Here is a 22467-nt window from a genome sequence, read left to right as displayed (position 1 = left end):
AAAGTTTCATTTTTTTTCATTAAAAGCATAAAATGAATATACAGTTTAAGCCAAAAGACTGACAGTGCTGCATGAGAAAACTGAAGTCAACCAAACGCTGCCAAGAGGACAGAGTACAACTACCAGATGGCAGCACATTCAGTTCTTAAGCAAGCAAACTTTTTCCATTCATTACCCTATTAAGATGAAATATAATGAAGGATCAAGGACACCATATACTTAATGAAATCTCTTTCTACCACCTTACTTTTTAAAAAAAAAAATACATCTGAACCCATGTATTCTGTAGAAATTCAGAATCACAAGGAGGTCTACAAGCTTTCTAGCTGGGTACACACTTGCAGCACAACCACCATCTGGCCACCTATTCTCAATTTATTTTCTAGGCAGTAATAGCCCATTTTGGCAGCAATAGCCATCTTCTGCTATCCTCCAGTGTACACCTGCTATGTGACAGGAGAACGTGTCCCACAGAACACCAGCAACTGCTGCTATCAGAGGATCTCCTGTGCAGCTCATCTGGGGTACATTATATATATGCATATGTCAATCGACTAAAAGAAAAAAAAAAAAAAAAAAAAAAAGGCTGGGGGAAGAGAAGGGCTGGAGAATGACTGTGCTCGTGGGAGAAAGACAGCAAGACAGATTTACTGGTGGAAGAGTTCTGGCTCTCAGGCACTGAAAATACTGATTCTTCATACAGGTTGCTTAGGAAGCTTACAGTTTTCCAAGCTCAAATGCATTCTGTGGGTTAAGTATATTACTATACACTATTTATGTATCCCAACACATTAATACAATGCATTAGGGGAAAAAAAAAAAAAGAGTCAAATTTTTGGAGAGTTGAGAACTAAAGCATTTCAATCTCTCTAAAGCATTCATATATGTATTAGACAAACAAAAGCCATGTACCAACCAACTACCTATTCAGCTCAGCAACCCAGGCTTTTGTAGAGGTATTCTAAAATATTGACATGTATCTTAAAATGTGATTTTTATCATTCTGAAATTCTGTCAGGACACTGCATTTATATTTGCATACAACCCCATCTTTTATGCTCTATTCTAAAATATGCCAGCCAAATACGAGGAAAGTTCCAGAACTACTGGCTTTATGCAAGAACTCAACCCAAAAAAATGAACTTATCTTCTCATCTCAGAACCCATAATTTCCACAAAGGTCTACCAGCCAAATATTTTAACTGGTATCTTAGCACTGAAGTTTATTTCCAACAAATATAAATACCTTATTTTTATGAGAGAACTGGATTCTCCACTGTATGCACAGAGTTCTTTTCAAGTTACAATTTCTGACTGATTCCTCGGTCTCCAGACAAGAGTGCAGATTAAAGAGAAAAAAAATTATAACAGTGACATATACTTTTCCTGTCTCATGACATTAAAAGACTGTCTCTGTAGTCTGAAATGAATGACTGAATTATTTGACTTAGTATTTCTGTTAACTAAACAGGCTCAGTAAATTTTTCCACTAATTCTCAAATTAGAATTAAGATTCTTCCAAGATGTATTTCTTCACCCAATGAGCACTGGATAGCTGCCCTTCTCCTGACAAAGGTCCTTCACAGACCTTTGACTGACAAAGTAAAATACAGAAGCCTACCATCAGAAAGCCAACAACAATCACCATAATCAGCGTTTGTCATCTGTATCACTTCAAACATAGAGGGAAGTAATTTTGCTACATTTTACAGCGTTAGTAAAGGCAAATCTGATGACCACATCTAACAGGAAAAGGGAACCAGAAATGGCTTTCTGGCCCACTATCTGTCCTCCTCCTAAAAAAAAAAAAAAATTAGCTGTCAAAGATAAAGTTTCTGTTTGCATATTACACCCACAACATTCGGTGTTGACAGCAGTTGTTGCTGATGGATGTTCTCAAACACAGCAACATGCAACACTCCCCACTGCTGTTGCCCCACGTCTTGCAAAGCAACCTGAATTTGGTTCATTAGAAAATGGAAAGAATGGTATACGTAGCTTTGGAACAACCTGCCATAACATAAAACTTAGTAATTGTTACAAAAACAGTATCTGCCCAAGAGAAACTGAAACTGGCAAACGAATTGGATCACACTCCATACTGCAATGAGATTCTTAGAAATATGCTGTCTACATCACCTAGCTGTTACAAAACCTGAAATCTATGAAGTTGAACTACAGAGACATCTCAAAAGTATTGTAACATTTACAATAATTGCAGAAGTTAACATTTACACACAGATAACATTGTAAATGGATACGTACTAAGGACCATAGTGAGCTGAAAAATTACTTCAGAGGCCAACAGGTAACACAGGGCCAAAACTGCACATGGTTGGTACTGAGACTGGATCTTCCGGGAAGAAAGCACTGTGACCTCAAACACTACCGAAAACACAGTGAAGAAATAGCTGTTTTCAAGCAAAACCATCATCCACCAACCATCCATCCTCTCAATCACTACAGTAACACATGGAATGTGAGAGATCCAGCAAAAAGTTCTGTGGCACATTCTGCCCACTTCACTCTCTGCACACAGAATGCTGTGGGCCTCAAGGCAACGAAAATTCTGCAGACCCTGCCTGAGGTGAAAAGGCTCCTTCTTGATTATGTACAGATACACACCAATGAACCAAGAAAAGCTGCCTACCCCTAACCAGAGCCTTCCAGACACACCATTGGCATGTGACTTCTACTACCCAGGCACACGCTGCACTGTCATTACAGACTGAAGAACCTCTTTTCCTTTGCAACATCCTCCACTGTGCAAGCAGACACGGAACAAGATATGAAGACTATGTAACTAAGAGCAGTCAATGAACTTGTAACATACCTACTAGTCTCCTTCCCTTCCTGTTCTCTAAAAATCATATTATGGGTGAATTCAAGGATTTCTCCCCTCCCGAACTACGTGGCAGAAGGTCTCAAAGCTCTTCATGCAGACTGACACTTAAATGGCTCTACCAAATGCTACACCAACCATCAGGACCTCAGATGTTGCAGACTGTCTCTGACAGCAGGGACAGAGCTCTGAAAAGCAACACTGTAGTCATCAGAAAACAGTTATATTCCCAATGGTGACAACACAATTGCTCAAGCTCTTAGAACATAACCTAATCAGTTCAGGAAAATTGGAACTGATTAACTGAAAGCTGCCAGAGTATCTTTAAAGAGATCAGAGCTTCAGTAACAGGATGACCTTCTTAGATGACTCTATGATCTGCTGTTGGATCTATTACTATGGATCCATAAAAACAACATCTGGAAAGTTATTCTGAAGACTAGCATCTCAGAAAAAGAAAGTTTGGGCAGGAAATCTAAAAGAGCTAACTGCTTATCAAAGATCTTGAATTCATATCAAATAATTCATGAGCCAACATCCCAGTAACAAAAAGGAACAAACATACCTCCTCTGTTCAGGAAGGTATTTAACCTCCCAGTCCTTAAATCTAGAAGGCTTAACCTTTGCTGCTGCAGCACTTACTGCCACAAAAGGAGTTGGGTAAGTGCAGAGGAAAGCCACAGACTAATATTTTCTATCTATTCTCATGGCTGTGACCAGAAACTTCCACAGTAGCCTAGACTATTCTAATAGCCTCACCAACAGCTAGAAATAGTTGAGTGTCAGCTTATGTGACAGTTCTACCACCAGATAGATGGCAATGCAAGGAGTTGCTTCAGGAGATCCTGGGAAGTCCATTCCTCTTCCCAAACAACAGGCCCAATATTGAAACCACCTGTCAGGGCATTGCTTCAGGAAGGCAGTCTGGGACTAGCAGCTTCTAAAATGGAACAGATCTGTCCTTCAAGCTCATCATAGCCGAGGCTCCTGGGCACTAGCGTGCACAAGTTGTAGCAACAGGTGGTACACGTTAGTTTGAAGAAGCATATAAAAGAGTCAAAGCTGTTCAGAAGAAAAGGCTGTTTCTTTCCCCATCCAGCATGTGACAAACACTGGCACTAAGTGATCATGAAACTGCTCACATCAACAGGGACGACAAGAAATAAGATGAGTACAGATGAACCAGCAAGGATACGCCTTGATTAGCTGCTTGTGGCAATGACATAAGGGCTCAAGAGCATAAGAATCAGAAGGAAGTTAAGGAGATATCCACTATGCAGGTAGTGAAGATGATATTGCCAGTGTTATCAGTGACAGAGAGGCTGAAATACTTCCAGATTTGTGAGATTGCTAAAGGCAAGTAACAGGACACAAAAATCAAGGATGACTGTATCAGCAGTAAGGTGTGAAATTAGTTTATCTGGTAAGCCTCCACAGTATTTTCAAAGTAACATTCAACTAAAGATTTCAAACCAACATTCAACAGGAAAAGGTGACTTTTTCCAAGCAGCTGGTTTTCTAAAAAAAGGCTGGACACCTTTCTAGAAAGCATGCTTTAAATCAAAGAGTTATTAGTCACAGTGCAAAACTGTTCCACAGCTCTTGCAGGCTCAGGCATTTCAAGCTGGTGAGTTAGTGTTCAGGCAGTCTAGTTTGGAGCTGAGGGGCAGGCTGCAGAACTCAGTCTTTCCTAAACTGGGAGGAAATAACCCCCTGCTGCAAGGCTACTTCCAAATCAGTAGTTGGAGAGCTCACAGCACTAACAGCCAGAAGCACCAGCAGGCCAGGATGTACAAACCATCTCAAGTCTCTGATCCCACTTTCCTGCCCCACCAGTCTGTTCTGTTAAGGAGTTGCTGGCAGTTAACTGGCTGAGTGTGCTTCCACCTCTTGAGTGTACCAGTGACTGCAGGGGAGCTGGTATCCAGCTTGTGAGCATTTAAGTGTCTAGTAAGAAAAATGCCTCCTGTATCTCCATAATCTCTGTGTGGGCTTCAGGACCCACCAGCTGCTAGGTCCTATTACGAAATCCCTTAACCTCCAATACACAAGAATCACACTAAGATAGTAAAGCAGGATCTTTTTTTTTTTCTTAGTATGTGCCCCTTTATATAATTATGATTCTATTATCGGTCTAATTCATAACAGTATAGACTTAAAAACCTCCTCACTTTCTAAAAGTCCTGCTATAAAAAGATGTTTTCATGTTCGTTAAATTGAACCAGCCAAAAATCAGCCACTGTGACAACCCCCTGGTTTAAGAATAAAACTTGGGTCCCAGGCTGATGAAAGAAAGAAAAACTGAAGCTCTTTACCACCCTAGAAAAACAGGAAAGCAACATGTTTCACTACAAGCTGCTGCCTGATCATTTTCCTATGGTACTCATAAACAAGTGATATTTTATACTTTTATAAATTCTTTCATGGCAAGCAGTCAAAATTAATTGTACCGAAACAGCTACTCTATTAAAGAAAATGATTTTTTTTTTCACTTGTAATACATTGTGTTCTATTTCAAGCTCAGTTTTCCATCTATAACTTAGCACTAGTTGTAGCAGAATAAAATTCCAGCTTTTATGACAGAAGACTTTTTTTGATCAATAGAAGTCAGCAGCAAAAGCATTTGTGGTTTTTCTCTGGAAAGCATTTGTGGCCACAGACTCAAAGAAGGAAGAAAGGGAGGGGGATTAACTCTTCAGTGAAGGTCAAAAACATAATTTAGAAGTGAACCAAGAAGAGCAGCTGTGTCTGTCAGCACAATCAAGATTACCAGCTGGAGAACTTACCAGCAGTATGAAAACAATGTACACCAGATGTCAAAATGTTGCAAGTGTGAGTAGGAAAACATCTCTGGGCATGGCACTGTCATGTTAGTACTCATTACCAGACAGATTTCATATTCAGCATTTATTTATTAATTAGACAGACGCTGCCAGGAAGTAACAATAATATTTCCTTTAGGAACAGCTTTGGAGCTTGCAGTGTAAGCCAGAGGCAGGTGTGCAAGATGCAATAATTTAACATTGCACATCCAAGTAATTCTTATTTCCCTGTGAACACACTATAGTGACTTTAACTAGAGAATGCTGGAACATCTGCAGCTGAGCTTGCTTTAGCTTCACTTGGTTCAGTCTGAGATTTTAGCCTGAGTTTGGATTCTTTTCTAAGAGATCTAAAATAAATATTAAGAAAACAAGAGCATCCACACCCTATTCCATGGATAATCATTTGGAAAGAACTCTATAAAAGCCATGGAAGTGAGTACTCACAACAACACCTCTACCAGCACTTCCTTCACCAGCTGCTTTTTATCTTCCTCCTCCTTCTGGGGTATTCTGGTCTTTTTTTTTTTTTTGCCCTCTCACATTTTACTCCTTGAGGATAAACTCATTCATTCCCAATGCTTCAACCACCATTGTTGCTGTTTAAAATGCTCAATATCAATTTCCTCCTTTTATACGTTTTGGTATTATTTCACTCATATCCTCTTTTGTACATATCTCTCAAATTAAATGCAGGGGGAAATAAAGTGGGGAAAAAAATAGATAGATTTCAGTTTTGTATTCCTCTCCCCCTACATTGTTGATGATTGAACTTTTTTCTTTAGCAGATCCACAAGTAGCTATTTCTGCAGAGAGCTAACAAACTCAGACTCTCAAATTCTTTCCTTTTCCAGGCTTTAAAATTCATCATTCTTTCATTTCTGCCATTGAACTGCTGGATGCCTTGCTATTATCTGCTGGTATAAACTTCCTGGCTGTCATCTCCTCCTCTAATACATACAAATAGTCCTGTACACACCCCTGCCTCCCCTGCTAGTTTAACCTTATCAGGGAGCCACCTTCTTATTCTAGCTCTTTCTCCCACTGCTGTAATTTCCTTTAACCAATTCTGTTCATTCACTCAGCCTCAAATACTGGTGGCTGCATATTTATAAAAGTCTACAAAAATTAAGATTTTGTCTCTGCTTGCAGCTTCTCCCATGTTATCCAAACACCTCTCCTAAATGCTCTGGTTGCTATATTGCAAAACCTTCCTTTTCCTCTTTCCACTGCCATATTCCTAAGAGTAGGTGGCTCTCACCCTCTTAGTTAATCCCTATTATTTCATGCTACACGTTTTTCCAGTTTCCACTGCTAAACTCACTTTTAACATATTATTTCTCTCATTTCAGAAAAATAAAAAGTGATACCCCAGGGAACTGGAAGAACCATTGATGTTAATATCCAAATTGTTTACCACAGAGACTACTCTAGAAACTACCTTGATGTTTTATACCTTCTCCTTTCTTCCTTGGTGCAAATGCTTTATCTGAGGGAAGACATGTCTATACAAAAACTCCGTATCACCCTAAATAGCCAGTATAATTGAATCAAGCTGAAGTTATTCAAATACAATTACTGTCAACAGAGGAAATGGAAATGTGTTTGTGGCACCTTCTCCTGATGTAATACATATGTTAGTGTACATCTGTTAATAGCTGTGTGTATTTTTGTTAAATGCTGCAATTAGAAAAAAGGAATTAGAAATGCCCAATCAACAGATACATTTAACTGTTCATGCACCCATTACTTGTTCTATTCTCTGAAAGAGAATTTTTTTATGTATTTCTTTATCATAATTTCATATTCTCCTTAGCTTCTGCACTCATTGTACTGTGCTACAACCTATTCTTTATGGCTTACCTTAGCTTTGCCATCCTGTGCAGACATATATCCTACACACATGCTCTCTGTTGTATGGCTCCACAGAAATTCCACTATAAAGGAAAATGCAAGAAGTCATAAAAAATGCATCAGTTTAAAATATGAGATGTAATTTAACAAGACTGGAATCTTTAAGAACAAAAACTACTTACCAGAATAATTCAATCTCAAAAGAAAGAGCAATCAAACAAACAAGATTTTCCTGCACTATTTGCAGTCACAAAATGCAGAACTAATATCCAGAATGAGAACATTACTTCAATTATATGGAGCCTCCAAGACACAAAATACATCAACTGCAACTACAGTTAAAAGATAGGACCAACTTTTAAAGCAAACGACTGTTCCACCCATAAAGTGGAAGTAGATATAATTTCATTTTCTTGCCTTGAACCCAGACATAAGCACACAGCAGCATAAATCCAGATAGCATACAAGGATTCTGTAGAATTGTAACACTAGCAACAAAATAACCAATAACAAGCACTTTTTTCACAGAACTGAGCATGAATATATACATACTATGTAACTAGAAATGGGTAAACACATTTGTGGTTTAGCTGCACAAGTAGGATAGAAGAAAACATGCAGAGGTAAAGTCTGCAAGGTGAAAACTGAAGATACAGATCAGGCAGGAAAGACATCTGGTGAAAGCAAAATAATCCTGCAGAAAAAGCAGGAGAGACGTCTGATAGAAGCCAAATAACACTCCAAAATAAGCAAGAATGATGTCTGGCAAAATTAGAGCAAGACAAAAAGTACTGGCAAAAGTATGCTGAATTACATCAAGAGCATATGAAGTCACCCCCTTTCTTTGGGGAAGGGGTAAGGAGCACCAAAGGTAAGACAGGAAAACAAGATGGAGAAGAAATGTGCCCATTTTGATTTTGGCTTCCCTACCAAAGCACTCTTAGGTGTGACCACCTTGACCTCCAGCACTAGCTATATAGCATCAGTTCTCTGATACTCTATACTTACAGCTGATGTAGGATATAAATGTTAAAGACTAACTGTTGTGTTTGCAGTGATAATGATTATGAAAACTAAGCACTGCTAACGTGTATTGTTAATGCACGTTAAGCCAGTAAGGTGGTGTTCTGAACTTCAAAAGTGATTTATCTGATTTATCAATGGTTTAAGCACCCCATCGCAGTGATCTTTAATTCCATGATACATACACAGGTATCTTTATACACACTCACACACTCCTGCTTAGCTGCAGCACAAAATTCAGACAAAGAGCACGTTATTCATATGTTTAACTCCCATCCAGGGGAGCTTTATAAACTGCCACACTGCATTCTGCTCTGTCACAGCCAGTTTTCCCTCTCTACATTAAGGAGGCAATTTGGAAGGGGGGAAAAACAAAGAGTGGCTGATCAGAATTCAAAGTGTTTTACAGAATACTGTAAAACGTTTTAAAAATTGCACTGAAGTATAAATTTTTCCTTTGGATTAGAGAAGTCTTACATGAATTACACAAGATGCCATGAAAAGCCACTCCCAGATATTTCTTTAGAGAGACTTTCACACACTGCAAAAAGCATCATTAGATGGTTTTAAAACTCTTACTCATTCCTATTCCTCGTGCCCCTTTACTATGGCTGATGAAGGTCACAGCTCATCCTTTGAACCGTTTATCCTTGCATAGCAATTAAGGCAGAGTAGAAGATCAAAGTTGAGACAATCCCAGCAAGACTTGGAAGATTCTGACAGATATGTAGATGATATCATAAAAGAAAACTGAACTTCGTTTTGGTATGTGCTCTGCTCCCCCGTAGGAGATGCGTGACTGATACCACCCCAGGTTAGGCAGAGGCTCTGAGACAGACACGTGTGGTGCACTGGAACCGTGTTCAGTGAGGCCAACTTCTGCCCCACACCCTAAAGGTTCAACTGTCAGTGAAAGATTCCCTTTTGCTGAGGCAAATTTAATCCTATCTCTCAATTTTGAGAAGTTAGGCAACAGTTTAGGCCAAACACCCTCAAAATATTATTTGCCTTCAATAACTCTAGGCATATTCTTTTAAGTTTCAAAAATATTTTTCTTCTACATTGTCCACCAAAGGTAGCATGTACTAGCATGAAACATGGTTATTGATAGCTATTATAAGCACTGTAATTACAAGGAAAATCCTAAATTACATACTTATCTGAAGATATTTCACACATTTTTATGCATTTAATAATTTCCTTGCAATTTTTTTTAATAGCTAAAAAAAAAAATTCATCCCTGCAAGAAAGACATATTTATTCTTTATTCTATACACTGAGTTCTTCAGGATTGCACAATTTATTTTCAGTCCAAATAACCCAAATACTATGTATGTTTAATTATACATTAGCTCAGCATACACTGTAAGGCAGGAAATTTCTGTGGTACAGAAAAAATATCTTTAGAATAAGCTGTGCTACATTAATCTTATTCCAGTGGAAAGAAAACCAAAAATAATGGACAAATAGTCTTTCCTTATGAGGTACAATATATGGGGATATCATTAATTTTTGAAGAAAAAATACTGAAACTTCCTTAAAATGATCATTTTTTTTACATGAATGACAAACATTAAATAAATAGAAATATTTCTCTCACTTCCAAACAGAAGAAAGTGAAGGTTAAGTTAGTCTTGTTTGTTATTATTTAATCAAACTTGTCTTTTCATTTCCTTCACTCTTTCTTTAGGGATAGAATTTATGTTGTAGGATGTTTTTCCACTAGATGAATAATATCACAATTATTCCATTATTAAACACAATCTTTAAATCAAACTTGCAACATTCTCTCTATGTTTAGCAACCCATGCCCTGGTTCTGGAGTCACAATTGGACAGTCTTGGCTTCCAAATAGTTGAAAGACAAGAATAAGACGATTCTCAAAGTCTAGTTGATATTCTATTTCTTAAGAAAGCTATTCAAGTAATAACTCAAAAAAAATATAACACAGAAAAGATACTTGTAAAACCTTTTCCCATCCAAGCCTTCCAAAGTTCCATTGTTGTCCGTCAGGATAATCCCAGAACCATTATGAGAATTGTGAGGATTCACCTCCCATATCTCTGGTTCTTTGTAAAAGCAAAATAAACCTACATGAAACTCCTATGGACATGATGAGATATTCACCAAATGCATCAACTACACAAACTTCATCTCTTGGGTTGAAAAACATTAATGTTATTAACTGTACTGAGCAAAATTACTTAGAGTGACTGGAAGGGGGGTAAAATCAGACTCAAGTTGATCAACCAAAAGTACTACATGATATTTAAAGATCCTTGTAATAAGAAAACCAACAAGGTGTAATATGAGAAAGCAAATTGAAAGGCAACATACAGCTCATCCTGTGCTACTGCAATAACCTGACCCTGGCATGCTGGAAGTCACTGAAAAGACAGCAATAAACACTGGATTTTGTTGGGGGTAACCCATCATTCAGAATGTATCTGCTGGCTCACCTTCAGCATATGCTCTGCCTGCTACTCCTGGCTGGCTGTAAGCAGGTAGCCGCTGGTGACACAACGTTAGGATTTAGTAGGACAAAAGTAGTAATGAATTAAAACAAAGGTAAGGTGTCTTTCTAAACAATAGTCTATAGATTAAAATTAAATTAAGCAATTCAAGAATTACCAGGTGAGATGCTGTGACCTGCCTTAATACTCAAAGTTATATGACGAAATCTGTCATGTCAAATCTAAAAGAAATGAAAGCTACTTCAATTCTGTTATGCTCCTGACAGCAATTCACGAAAGAGCTGGGGAAACAACAATAAAGCAGAGAATTATACAAAGGAGAAAAATACTAATTCTGGTAGCATAACAAATATCTGTTAGACAGGTCCATGGGACCCAGTATATAAGCACAGAGCATGACCAGACACTCCCACATCTGAGGAGCACCACAGGAAAGGAGATGGAACAAGTGTCATGCTAAAGTAATTCATATGCCCCCAGTCCCAAATCCCTGCCTTCAAAGAGGAACATGGGCTTTACTGTCTCTGGGTTGTGTTCCCACCCACCTCTGCTGGGTTTCCTGGCCGTGTCACCATGACAAACCGCGTGACACTTTGCTGTGACGCACTTGTTTTGCCATAATGCAGCAAGACAGATGAAGACTTTGTTTCTAGGACATAAACAGGGTTGAAGGGCTGGAAAGCTCAGAGTCTTCTGAACCAGTCAGCTCCTGATGGAGGGGAAGTAGTTTGGTGTTGCTCTCAATATAAACAGCAAAGTACTCCTCTTGTCTGCATAATCAAATACGCAACTTGTCCAAAAAGATTTTCTTGGGCATAACAAAAATCTTCCTAACCATAAACCAACTTCCCTTCCAAAGTTTAAGTGTATCCTCCAAATTTCCACATTTTGTCCTGCAAAAAGGAGGAACAAACAGGAGCAGATAGTGGTCTGAGTGTAGAAAGCACGAAGGAGCAGTGAACAGCCATGTGAGTGAGTTACCCTTGCTAACAGGGTGATTCTCTGTATGGGGAGCATGTGCTGCCTCACCACAGGCAACCGTTATTGCTGCCACGGTTTGAGATGGATCCCACACACCCCTCTGAGTCACAACTCTGCTCAGAAATAACCAGTCAGAAGGAATGTTCTTTTCCATGGTTTTAGAGAACAAAGCTAATACTACCATTTCACTTCCTAGAGTTTTATCACCTCAATTTCAGTTCCTTCTTTGTTGTCTCTGTGGCCTTTGAACAAGGGTAAACACGCACAGGCAGTTTCCATTTAGTCTTTCACACTGTGTTAGCACCTAGCTCAAGTAAAAATGACTAAATTTCTTACCTAATAAAGTTGGCTTCTCCTGTGATGATTCAGGCTCTGCGGAACACCGGCAAGACCGAAGAACTATCACACCTCCAAGTACACCATCTTCATTGGCTAGGAAAGGTGAACCTGGGTAAAATCGTCGGGGAGAATTATTTGCAATAAGAACAGTTTCTTGGGTATTTTTTTGTTTGAGTTTCCTGCCTTCCCCCCTTTAAATCTTGTCACTTGGGGGTGAAAAGACTGTCAGGTCAACCAGTGTTTTTACAAAAGCATCAGGTTTATTTTTACTAGTGTATCTAATGAGTAACTTTCTAAGGAGTAATCTACTAATATGCCAGTAATAAAAAAGAAAAAGGAAAAAAAGAGCTACAGGCATTAAAAACAACGTACTGGAAATTACATTTGTGAGTGCAAACCCATTTGTTCATGGGTCAAAGGAGATACAACAATGAAAGACTGGGTGTCAAGTTGAAAAAAAGCATGTCTCAACATGTAATTGTTTCTATAGTAATTAATACAAAGATAGCCACATGAAAAAAATCAAGCTAATTTTGGTCACTTTTACAGTTTATTCATTTTTCCCCACTTAAAGCATTTTGTACAGAGGCATCATCATCAAACTGCTATAGACTCTCTTCCTTACTCCTTTATGAATACTAGCAGGAAAGCCAAATATACCCTACTTTTTACAGTGGCTTTTCTGTTGTTAATTTAAGACATATGATATAAAATGTCTTCTATCAGAAGATGGAAAAGTTTTAAAGTTAGCTGAATCAAGTCTAAGTATTCTTTTTCTCATTAGTAATTTGAAATGAGATGTCTGTAGTTTAAAATGTGCAAACAATGGTATGATTTACATAAAACTTAAAATGTCTTGAGCCACAAAATTAACCCATTTTTTACACTTAAGCTCAATGACACTATTCACACATTTTTCAAGACACTGATTTCAAGTTGAACATACAACTGCAAGAGGCATTTCACATATTTCTTTTCAATTCTTTTCTTTTCAATAAATTAGTATTCTATGTCTAGTGTACAGGCACTGTAAAAGGATTTGCTTGCCACAAAAACTTTAGAGCAGATCTACTCATCAGCCTCCTTCAATTTGCCTACAGCTATTCATATGATTAAAATTAGTCCTTTAATGCAAATAGCAAAAAACCCAAATATCCAGTAAGAATCAACCTCAAGCTTTACTGTTAGGAAAATGAAAACCTTTACCATGTTTTCTCTTGACATAAGAGCAGCCACATTCAAAAGTGATACAAGGTGGTCATTACAATGGAAGACATATTGCAGAAAAGTAATAAAAGTGGTATGCTTAATAAACAGTAATATCTTATTTGATGTAATACAAACAGATACTATCTTTAAAGTGGCAGTTGCTTTGTACAAGAACTATTACTAGGTACCAATTACACCTACTGTATTACTCACTGACTGCAACCAAAATCCCTGTGAACCAAGAACCCAGCCAATCATAGTTGCAAAGTTGTAAAGAGTTTCCCACCCAAATCAAAATCTTTTGACTCCATGCTTTCCAAGATGCTAAGCCTATCTCTTATACTTTCACTGCATTAACCAAGCACTGGCTTAAGTATGTGGTATGATTTCTGCAAGCAAATGAACAACAACAAGAAAGTGGTTTTCTTTACAGGGGACATGCATCCTTTAATCTTTACTTCAGAAACTCAAGTACTTCAAAGGCAACCTGAACTTGGTCTGCAAACCTAATCTTCTACTCAATTGCATAAATAATTCAGGCTACAAGCCATGCTGTGGTGAAAAGTCATTGCAAACAGACAGAAAAAGTTTTGGTTTGTTTTTTAATAAGCAACGTTTCTGCTCCTCATTCAAGGCCTGTGAAAGGTTCTCTCAAGGTTCTAGTGAAAAATACTCTTTAATTAGAATGGTTTAAAATGTTCTACTTCAGCAGAACACAGCCAGCAAACAGTATTCAAAGCAGATAGCATTTTTACAGCCATATTAAAACACTAAGACTATGAATGACCATAAAAACAGACAGCAGCTGCTGATTATAGACTTGATGTAACTAAAGTCTTGTTCTGGAAACGCTTACGCTGGGTAATATATATTTTTAGTGTTTTTCATTCTCCCATATTCAGGAAAGAACAGATGAAAGCAAAGTCTGTAAAATAACAAAGTACTTATTTCTTCATTTTTGGACTATTTGTGTCAACTATGTGCCATCATCACTGATCAAATTTTCAATAAACAGAATAACCTGCACCAGTTTACAATACACAAAGGTTTTGGAGTCCACACTACACACTTGAAAGCTAGAAAACTGACTGCACTAATTCAGCTTTTGCTGAAGTACACTGCCACTCTACTGTTATTGCAACTAGAAAACTCAAGTGGATTAATTTAATAGTACTGCATATCATAAAAGCATGATAAAACCATGATAAACTAGACTTTTAACTTCAGCACTCGTAAAACACACCAGATAAGCAAGAAGCTGACTTCTTTAAGAACACCACAAGTTGGGCCCTTGTAGTAAGGCCAAATGCTGGTTACGTCAAACAAGACCAGGTCTTACTGCACTAATTTTGTAAGAATTGACCGCAACCTTAGTACTGAGACATGTACTGAGTACTGGGCTGAGACATGGCTTAGAGTGACTTGTAGTGGGCAATCTGGAGTATTTGGAGTATTAAACCAGGAAATGTCTTAAAGGTTTGCGATATGCAAACAAAGCAGAGAAGACAGGACACATTATCTCTCTCCCACAGATGGAAACACAGTGTTACTTGCTCAGTGGTTCACAACATCAAAAACTTCAGACTATCCTCATTTGTCACACCTTGCCCAACATACTATAACATAGCAATGAAAAAGATGGGATCATGCTGGCTTTCTTGTTGCAGCCAGCCATAGCAATAAAGATTGAGCCAAAATACAGTTGCAACTCAAGAAATGACAGAGATTTAGTACTGTCTGCTGAGCTACTGAAGATTTTAAAAAAAAAAATTAATAATGCAGAGCCAACTTTTCATCTTCTACACCATTTTATCATCAGCTGAATGAGCATTATTCTGGAAAGGAGAAAGTCTGAAACAAGAAAACCTCCCTTCCTCCCACCTCCAAACATGAGCAGCAGATAAAGACGCAAGCACACGGGCACTTGCAAAGCCCCTGCAATGGTTCAGCATCCTCTCACCCACGCCACTTCCACAGGCCATCTGTCTCCCCACTTCTGCTGCCATGCAGAGTCATCAGAAGCAAACTGTGTGACTACACCCTCATCCATTCCAATTGCTTTCACCAGCAATTTCAGCTAAATCTCTCAGTGCAAAATCAGCAACAACACTGTGATGTGCCTCCAAGTCACTGCACTGGCTAAGCTGTGGAAAATCAACCTCTAAATAGTGGCAGTAAAATACAGTTGCCTACAGTAATAATATTACAGTATTTTACATTACATTCAGACAGAATGTTTCTCCTCCCTTAAAAATCAGAATCTAAGCCAAATTAAATACCCACTGAACAGCACATTCTTTAAAACAGAGAATGGATTTTATTTTCCAATTAAAGCAACTTTTTAAAAGTTAAAAGAGGGATTCAAACATGTTAATTTTTTTTTAAAACAGAGATATTTCTGGATATGCAGACTTATGACTGAGGTATAGAATTATGCTTAAGAGTGTACTTTAACACAGCAATACAGTGCAAATGAGCAGCTCTGTGTTAAGAAAGATTCTAGACAGCTAAACACTATGCATCCATCATTAAGTCTGTAAAAAAAAATAGTACAAACGCAGTATTATATTTTACTTCTAAACAGAATTAATGCACTATACACAGGAAATACTTTGAGTGTTCTCACAACACTGTGAATCCAAAGGTTAGCAACATATTTCATTAATTTAGTTCTAAAAATAATTTTGTTACAGCTAAGCCATTAAGAAATAACAGTGCAAAAAATTAACAAAATGGGTAACAGCATTTTTTCATACATATTATATTTAATTACTACTTCAAGAGGAAGAGAAAAGGTGAAGCTTAAGTACTGTCACCTATATGAAAGTCATAATGATTTCTATTAGAAGGAAAAAGCAATCTGGCTCCAGCACTCCTACCCATTTTTCCTCTCTCTGTATGCTTGAGAATGATAGCTCTTGCTGTCCATTTAGAAAATTAGTTAAAATAAAATTAAATATGCCTGCTAGCCAAAAGTAATTTTTTCTGCTGCAATAAATCAAAATTGCTAGACAAATCTTTGATCTAATGGCTTGTTAATTACAAAACTACAAAAACCTGGGGCTTTTAATACCATTTTAAGTCTCATAAACTTATTGTTCCTTCTCAGTTTCAGTGGCATACCACTGAAGAATTTGGCATGAAAAATCCAAAGCAAAAACTTCAACTACAGCATTAACTAATAATGTTAGCACTGACTGGCCACACCAGAGAGAAAGGGTAGGAAAAAAACAAACCAAAACCATATTTTAATAGCTTTGGTTTAATACTTACCTCCCCCAGTCACAAAATTATATTTCACAAAACACATTTCCCTCCTTCAAAGCTCAACTATTCTGTTATTGCTGTCTGATGAAGTATTACCAAGTTTTTGTTTATATACTTTGTACGTTATTAATCTGCAGCAATGGTGTCTGAAAAATAAGCAAACAGGCCTTCATAGCAACTCCACATTCACTGATCCTATCAGGTTCTTCAAGAGCAACAATAAGTGACCATGAAGCCTCAGGCTCCACCTCAGACCAGGAAAAAAGCATTTAGATTTGACAAGTGCTGAGGCAGACACTGGCCTCAACATTCAGCCTTGCTCTGGAGAACTAGAGCTGCAAGTGAAGAACATTTTCCTTTCTATGCCTCTTGTAAATGAAACTGCTCCCATGATGGAGCTTGCATCCTCCACAGCACCTGAGCAATACCAGCTGTTCATTTCTGAGCCTATGTTTTTTCCCCTATTTGTAGCTATTAGATAGCTACATTCTAGCACAGATTTGATACTAAACTGTAGAAGAGGTGTTTTATTTACACTTACCCAGCTGAAGAAGTAGCCAGCTGTTCATCAGATGTTTCACATTCATACTCTTTCATATAAGAGAAACTGTTACCAGCTTCATTGTTTACATTAGCTTTCAAAGTCTCTAGAAATTTGGTCTAAACACTGGCTGTGGGGTGGTGTAACCAATTAAGTGCTTTAGCATCCCTCAGTTTTAATGGAGTGCAGCTAAACGGTCCTAAACCTTCTCGTGCTGCAACGTGAATGAAATTCAGACTTTCTCAGGTCAAGAATCTAGAGATCACTTGTGCCACTGGACTTTGTCAGCTTGTGTACAGGATGTGCTTGATGTGAAGCTGTTTGCCACTCTGCTTCTGCTGCACATCCTGCTAAACTTCAAGTTAACAATTTAAATAGACATTAGATGAATACATAATCATTAAATGAAGCCTGCTTCTAATTTCATGCACCATTGTTTGTTAAATGCTTAAGCACAGGCAATCTGAAACCAGAGATCCTTCTAGTTCACAATAGTGAAGTTAGTTAAAACATCTGTTTAGAATTTTTAAAGAAGCTGCGAGGAAAAGCACCTGTACTTTCAAACTTGACACAGCAGATTTTAAGATGCTGAACAACTGAGGATTCCACTGTCCAATAAAATCCCAGTGCCTTTGACAAGGAGGAGCACAGGCAGGACCTCAAGGACCTAGACAAAACCTCGTGTAACACTGGCACACTGTGGTTTGTTTTTCAGCTGGTTTTGTTGTACAGATAAAGCGGTCAGTTTAATTCCCTCTACCAGCAAATACAAGCTTGTGAAATCAAACTTGCAGTGGATAAAATAGGTTACATGAAACTTCAGGATCGCTTCATTCTCTTCTCAAATCTTTTCCTCTGTGTCATGGAAAAGATGGAACAATGCTTCCATGGCATGCTTCTTCCATTACAAAACCACAGTGGATACTACAAAGCTTGGAGTGATGCAGAACCAAAATATACAGTCACGGGCAGTCTTGTAACTGTTTAGTTATGAAGATTCTCCCCCCAAGTGTAACTCATAATCGGGAAATTCATATTGTATGATTCCTAATTGTCCAAACTCAGTCTCCCAAGAGAAGTATTTAACACAAAATTTCTAAAAAAGAAAGTGTCAACAGTATTCTCCTACTATTACCTTTCTGCAGATGTGGCTCATCTCTGGTCTGAAGCACAACTTAAAAATACAAGAACAGACAAACATATGTCCACTAAGAAAGAACAAATATCAGATTCCAGCTATGTCTTTCAGCTCATTATTTTCTAATACTTTATAAGAAGCTTTAAAGTCCGATTCGTACCGCTGCCGTTGTTATAAGCCCAGATTTCCCGCCAGTGAGATGACACAAACATTTACTCTAAGTCTGCATTCCACAAACTTGGCCACATTTGAAAGAGATGATGAGTAACAAAACCCTCTGTTCACTGTTTGGAAGGTATTTGTGTTTACAGAACACCATTCTTCGACTGCACACCAAACCTTTAATGCTCTTGGACTAAAGATACCAAGGCCATTCCACTTGCAAAAAAAATCCCAATATAATTTCTCCCACCTCCAGTTCAACCATCAATTGTGCGTTATCCATAGTAAGCTGGCTCTGAGGAGGGATGAGAGCAGCACATCTGCCACTGGTTTGCTCATCACCTGCTGTTTAAACAGCCCTCACTGCTTAAGCCAGGCATTCCCTAGCTGGAAGGATTCCCAGGGCTCTGTGGAGACTGGGAGAGTTCTGTAAACAGGAAGCACCAATCTGATGGCAACTGCCAAAATCAGCTGTTCACCCCTCCAATACAAGTAACGCACATTTTGACTTCTGACAAAACATCCTAGCTCTACTTTGTTAAAAATCTCTTTTTTTTTTGGCCTTGGTCCATCATAATTCTGGCAAAAGTTTGACCAGACCACAAAACAGGGCTTTAAGAAAGGCTAGCAAAGAAAGACCCGTGCCATCAGCCAACAGGCTACCAGCCCCTTTCAGCCTGTTGGTTCACAACAGCAAGAAATCCTGCACCGTACCATGCATCCTGAGAGATCAACTAGCTCATCATCTAGGAAGACTCACAGAAAAAAAACCCTACTTAGTTTTTTAAACAAAATTTAAGTTTTTTAAGCTTAAAACAAAAGCCTATTGTTTTAAGTGCAATGTAAGTGCACGTTCTCAACTGTTGCACTTTATTAGCAAGACATAACTTTGCATTCCATCTTCAGAATTGCCAAGATCCCCCAAAATGACACAACTGGCTACAAACTTAGTACTAAATAAATAGCAAGATGCATCTGAATTTTGAGGTTTTCCCCAGTCTTCATTCACAGGACAGCTAAGGGCAAACTAGACTTTATGCTTTCTAATCAAGTGCAAGCGCTTCACCTACACACACCCCCAAAAATGTGGCTGTATCTTATTTTTTTCCCACATCAGCACTAACCCAACTAATAACTGAGAAGATAATACACATAACTACTGCCACGCAAGAAAACCTTGCAGTGGTAAGTTTCTGAAAATACAAACCAGATCTATTCCTAATTAAAATATGGAGCTTTAAAAAGAAATTATAAACCACTTTTTTTTTTTTTTTCCAAGTTTTCCTATCATGAAAAGCATTAATTTGATACTATCTGTCACTCTTTCAGCTTTTCCTTTTTTTAGTTGGTTTTAGTCTGTTCTCCCAAGGCAACATGACAACATACTGTTAGCCTGATATCTGTCTGTGCAGCTCTTCTTTCTCTGCAATTGATAAGTTTCAGGTATAACAAAAACTGAAGAACACACTGAATGTTACTAAAAGCCCAGTACAAACATTTGCATATTTTCAGTAAAGCATGTAATACATAAAATATCACATACTAGCCATTTAAAATAAAAACATCTACTATGGAAAGTGATGGCAAAATACATTTGGACTGAACAGCAAGAGAACTGCATTTTTGCTAAGAGTGACCAAACAGAAAACCCAGAAAACTCAAATCAGCTTAAAGGAGATACTTTAACTAAAAAGTTCCTGATTTTTTTGGTCTTTCTTCAACCTGTTTCTATTAAATACTTTGGCAGTAGCCTTCTATGCTGTGTGTGTGCATGCACTAACATGTAATGGCATAAGGATAGCCACCATTTCTGTGTGCTTTTAGTTCTCTGACCATAAGCCCATTCTTTAGAGTATGGGTTTAAGATCTGACTTCCCTGAAGTTAGGCCATTTCCACGCACCAATGCCTTCAGAGCAGTGTTACAAATCAGCAAAGCTATCACAAACGTTCTTCCTAAACGCTTCTCTCAGGCAAACAAATCCCTAATTTTGTGCCTCTGTGTACTGGAATAAGTGATTGAAGACAAAAAGTGGTATTTGTGCTGCTTGGATTGTAATCTCCTTGGGGAACACACTGGTATTACTTTGTTCTGCATTCTTACAGCACCTAGAAATAACTGCAGTACAGCAGCAGATTACCAAGCACAGCTTTCCAATCTGAAAGTGACTTCCCCTCAAACAGTCAAATGCTACCTTGTCAGAAGCAGAGTGGACTCAACATTATAAAGAGAAATAAAGAAATTTCAATGTGTTGCTTGCCAAGACCAAAAGCAACAGTTGATGGGTCCCCAAAAGGTATGTGTGTGTCCCTCTTTGTTCTAACTAAAAATAAAGTACACTAAAAATGAGCTTGGGCAACACAGTGTACAAAAACATGTATAAATAGACATGCATAATTCTCTCAAATCAAGAAAAAAAAAAATGTTTTTACCTTATAATAGTCTTGAACGAAGTCTGCTTCACTTTTTCAATAAATTAATATCATCATGCAAATAGCAACCCAAAAATCTATCTGTCCAAAGCACTTAATTAGAACATGCCATGGTTTTGAGGTCTATTATATTTACAAGGGTTAACATGATGAATAATTTTTATTAATGCTCCTAAAACAGCAATTCTAAAATATGCAGCTGTACACCACAGCCAGTGATTCAATAGGAAATTCTTTCTTCAAAGCTCTCTGGGTATTCTATGACTCACATAACAATTGAGATATTTCCAAGAGTTTTCCTTTAGATTTCCTAAAATATTCTTCTGTAGTGTAACATTTTTTAGATGTAACACAACACTAAATTTGAAGCCAGCTGCAAGATAACGTTTCAACAGAAATGACAAAAATAAGTATCTTAATTTTATTTAATAGGGTTAATTGCATTTTAAACAATGTTACGCTGTGTTTAGGCAATTAGCACCATACACTTACCAATGAACTTATTTTGCATAGTCTCTAGGAGAGCCTGGTGGGCATCTTCTGTTTGCAAAGCACATGAACATTCTCTGGCCAGTATGGTTCGGACAAGGTGCTCTCCACAACCTAAAGAAAAATTAAGATTGGGCATAGTCAAAATACAGGTATCACTATGCAGTAACTCTGTCATTATTTTACATCCTCACAGACAATTGGTTTTTAAAATATTCATATGACCATATGACATTTGGCTTCGGCCATTGTTTTTTGACTTTTTTAGAGAGTGACACTGAATCACATTTAAATTCAACCATGTCACCAATTTTTCACCACAACTTCCTTGAAACCTCTAATACACAAAGTCATAAAACAAAAAAGGTTGAGTACAGAAAAAAGAAATAGAAATTGTAAGAAGAAACAGCAAGACTGTCTCTGACTTGTCAGGTTTACCCTGATCCTGCAATTCTCTCTCAGAGAATTCACTTGCTAATCATTCTTACAGGAATGCTCCTCAGACACACTACTCTTCAAACCAAGAACATCTGTGGGGAATGCCACGGTAACGCCTTTGCATGACATAATCTTCTGCTTAGTCCATCTGATTTAGCCTTCATCAGGAAAGCAGGATGTGAATCTACCTATGCTTTTTTGACAGGATCTTTAGATAAAAAATCCTGAAATTTTTAAAGGTTTGTGTTTGAGAAACTAAAAAGTTCCAGCAAAGAACCACTTACTGTCTCAGTGCTTTCTGTAACTATCCCCTGAAACTTGTTGATGATGAAGACAAACAGGTCATTAGTGCTACTCTTCCTCTCCTGGAACACTTTCACACCCGCTGGTTTTCCCTCACACTCTTCCTGTGCTTTGGGACATACAGCTGTGGCCAAAGGGTACCGAGCATATTTGT

At 37.9% G+C, this 22467-nt stretch overlaps 1 protein-coding gene across 1 annotated transcript in view; it reads right to left on the bottom strand.

Moving 5' to 3' along the window:
* LOC103776400 (threonine aspartase 1-like) overlaps positions 1-22467 on the bottom strand; it is a 62414-nt gene that overhangs the window by 5662 nt on the left and 34285 nt on the right. The window contains 3 exon segments of the mRNA XM_008943911.1: positions 7528-7601; positions 12333-12443; positions 21576-21686. Coding sequence (XP_008942159.1) covers positions 7528-7601; positions 12333-12443; positions 21576-21686 — 296 coding nt within the window.

The sequence above is a fragment of the Merops nubicus genome, unplaced genomic scaffold, assembly GCF_000691845.1.
Source record: "Merops nubicus isolate BGI_N331 unplaced genomic scaffold, ASM69184v1 scaffold16537, whole genome shotgun sequence".
Lineage (NCBI taxonomy): Eukaryota > Metazoa > Chordata > Aves > Coraciiformes > Meropidae > Merops > Merops nubicus.
This window is presented reverse-complemented; position numbering and strand designations above follow the sequence as displayed.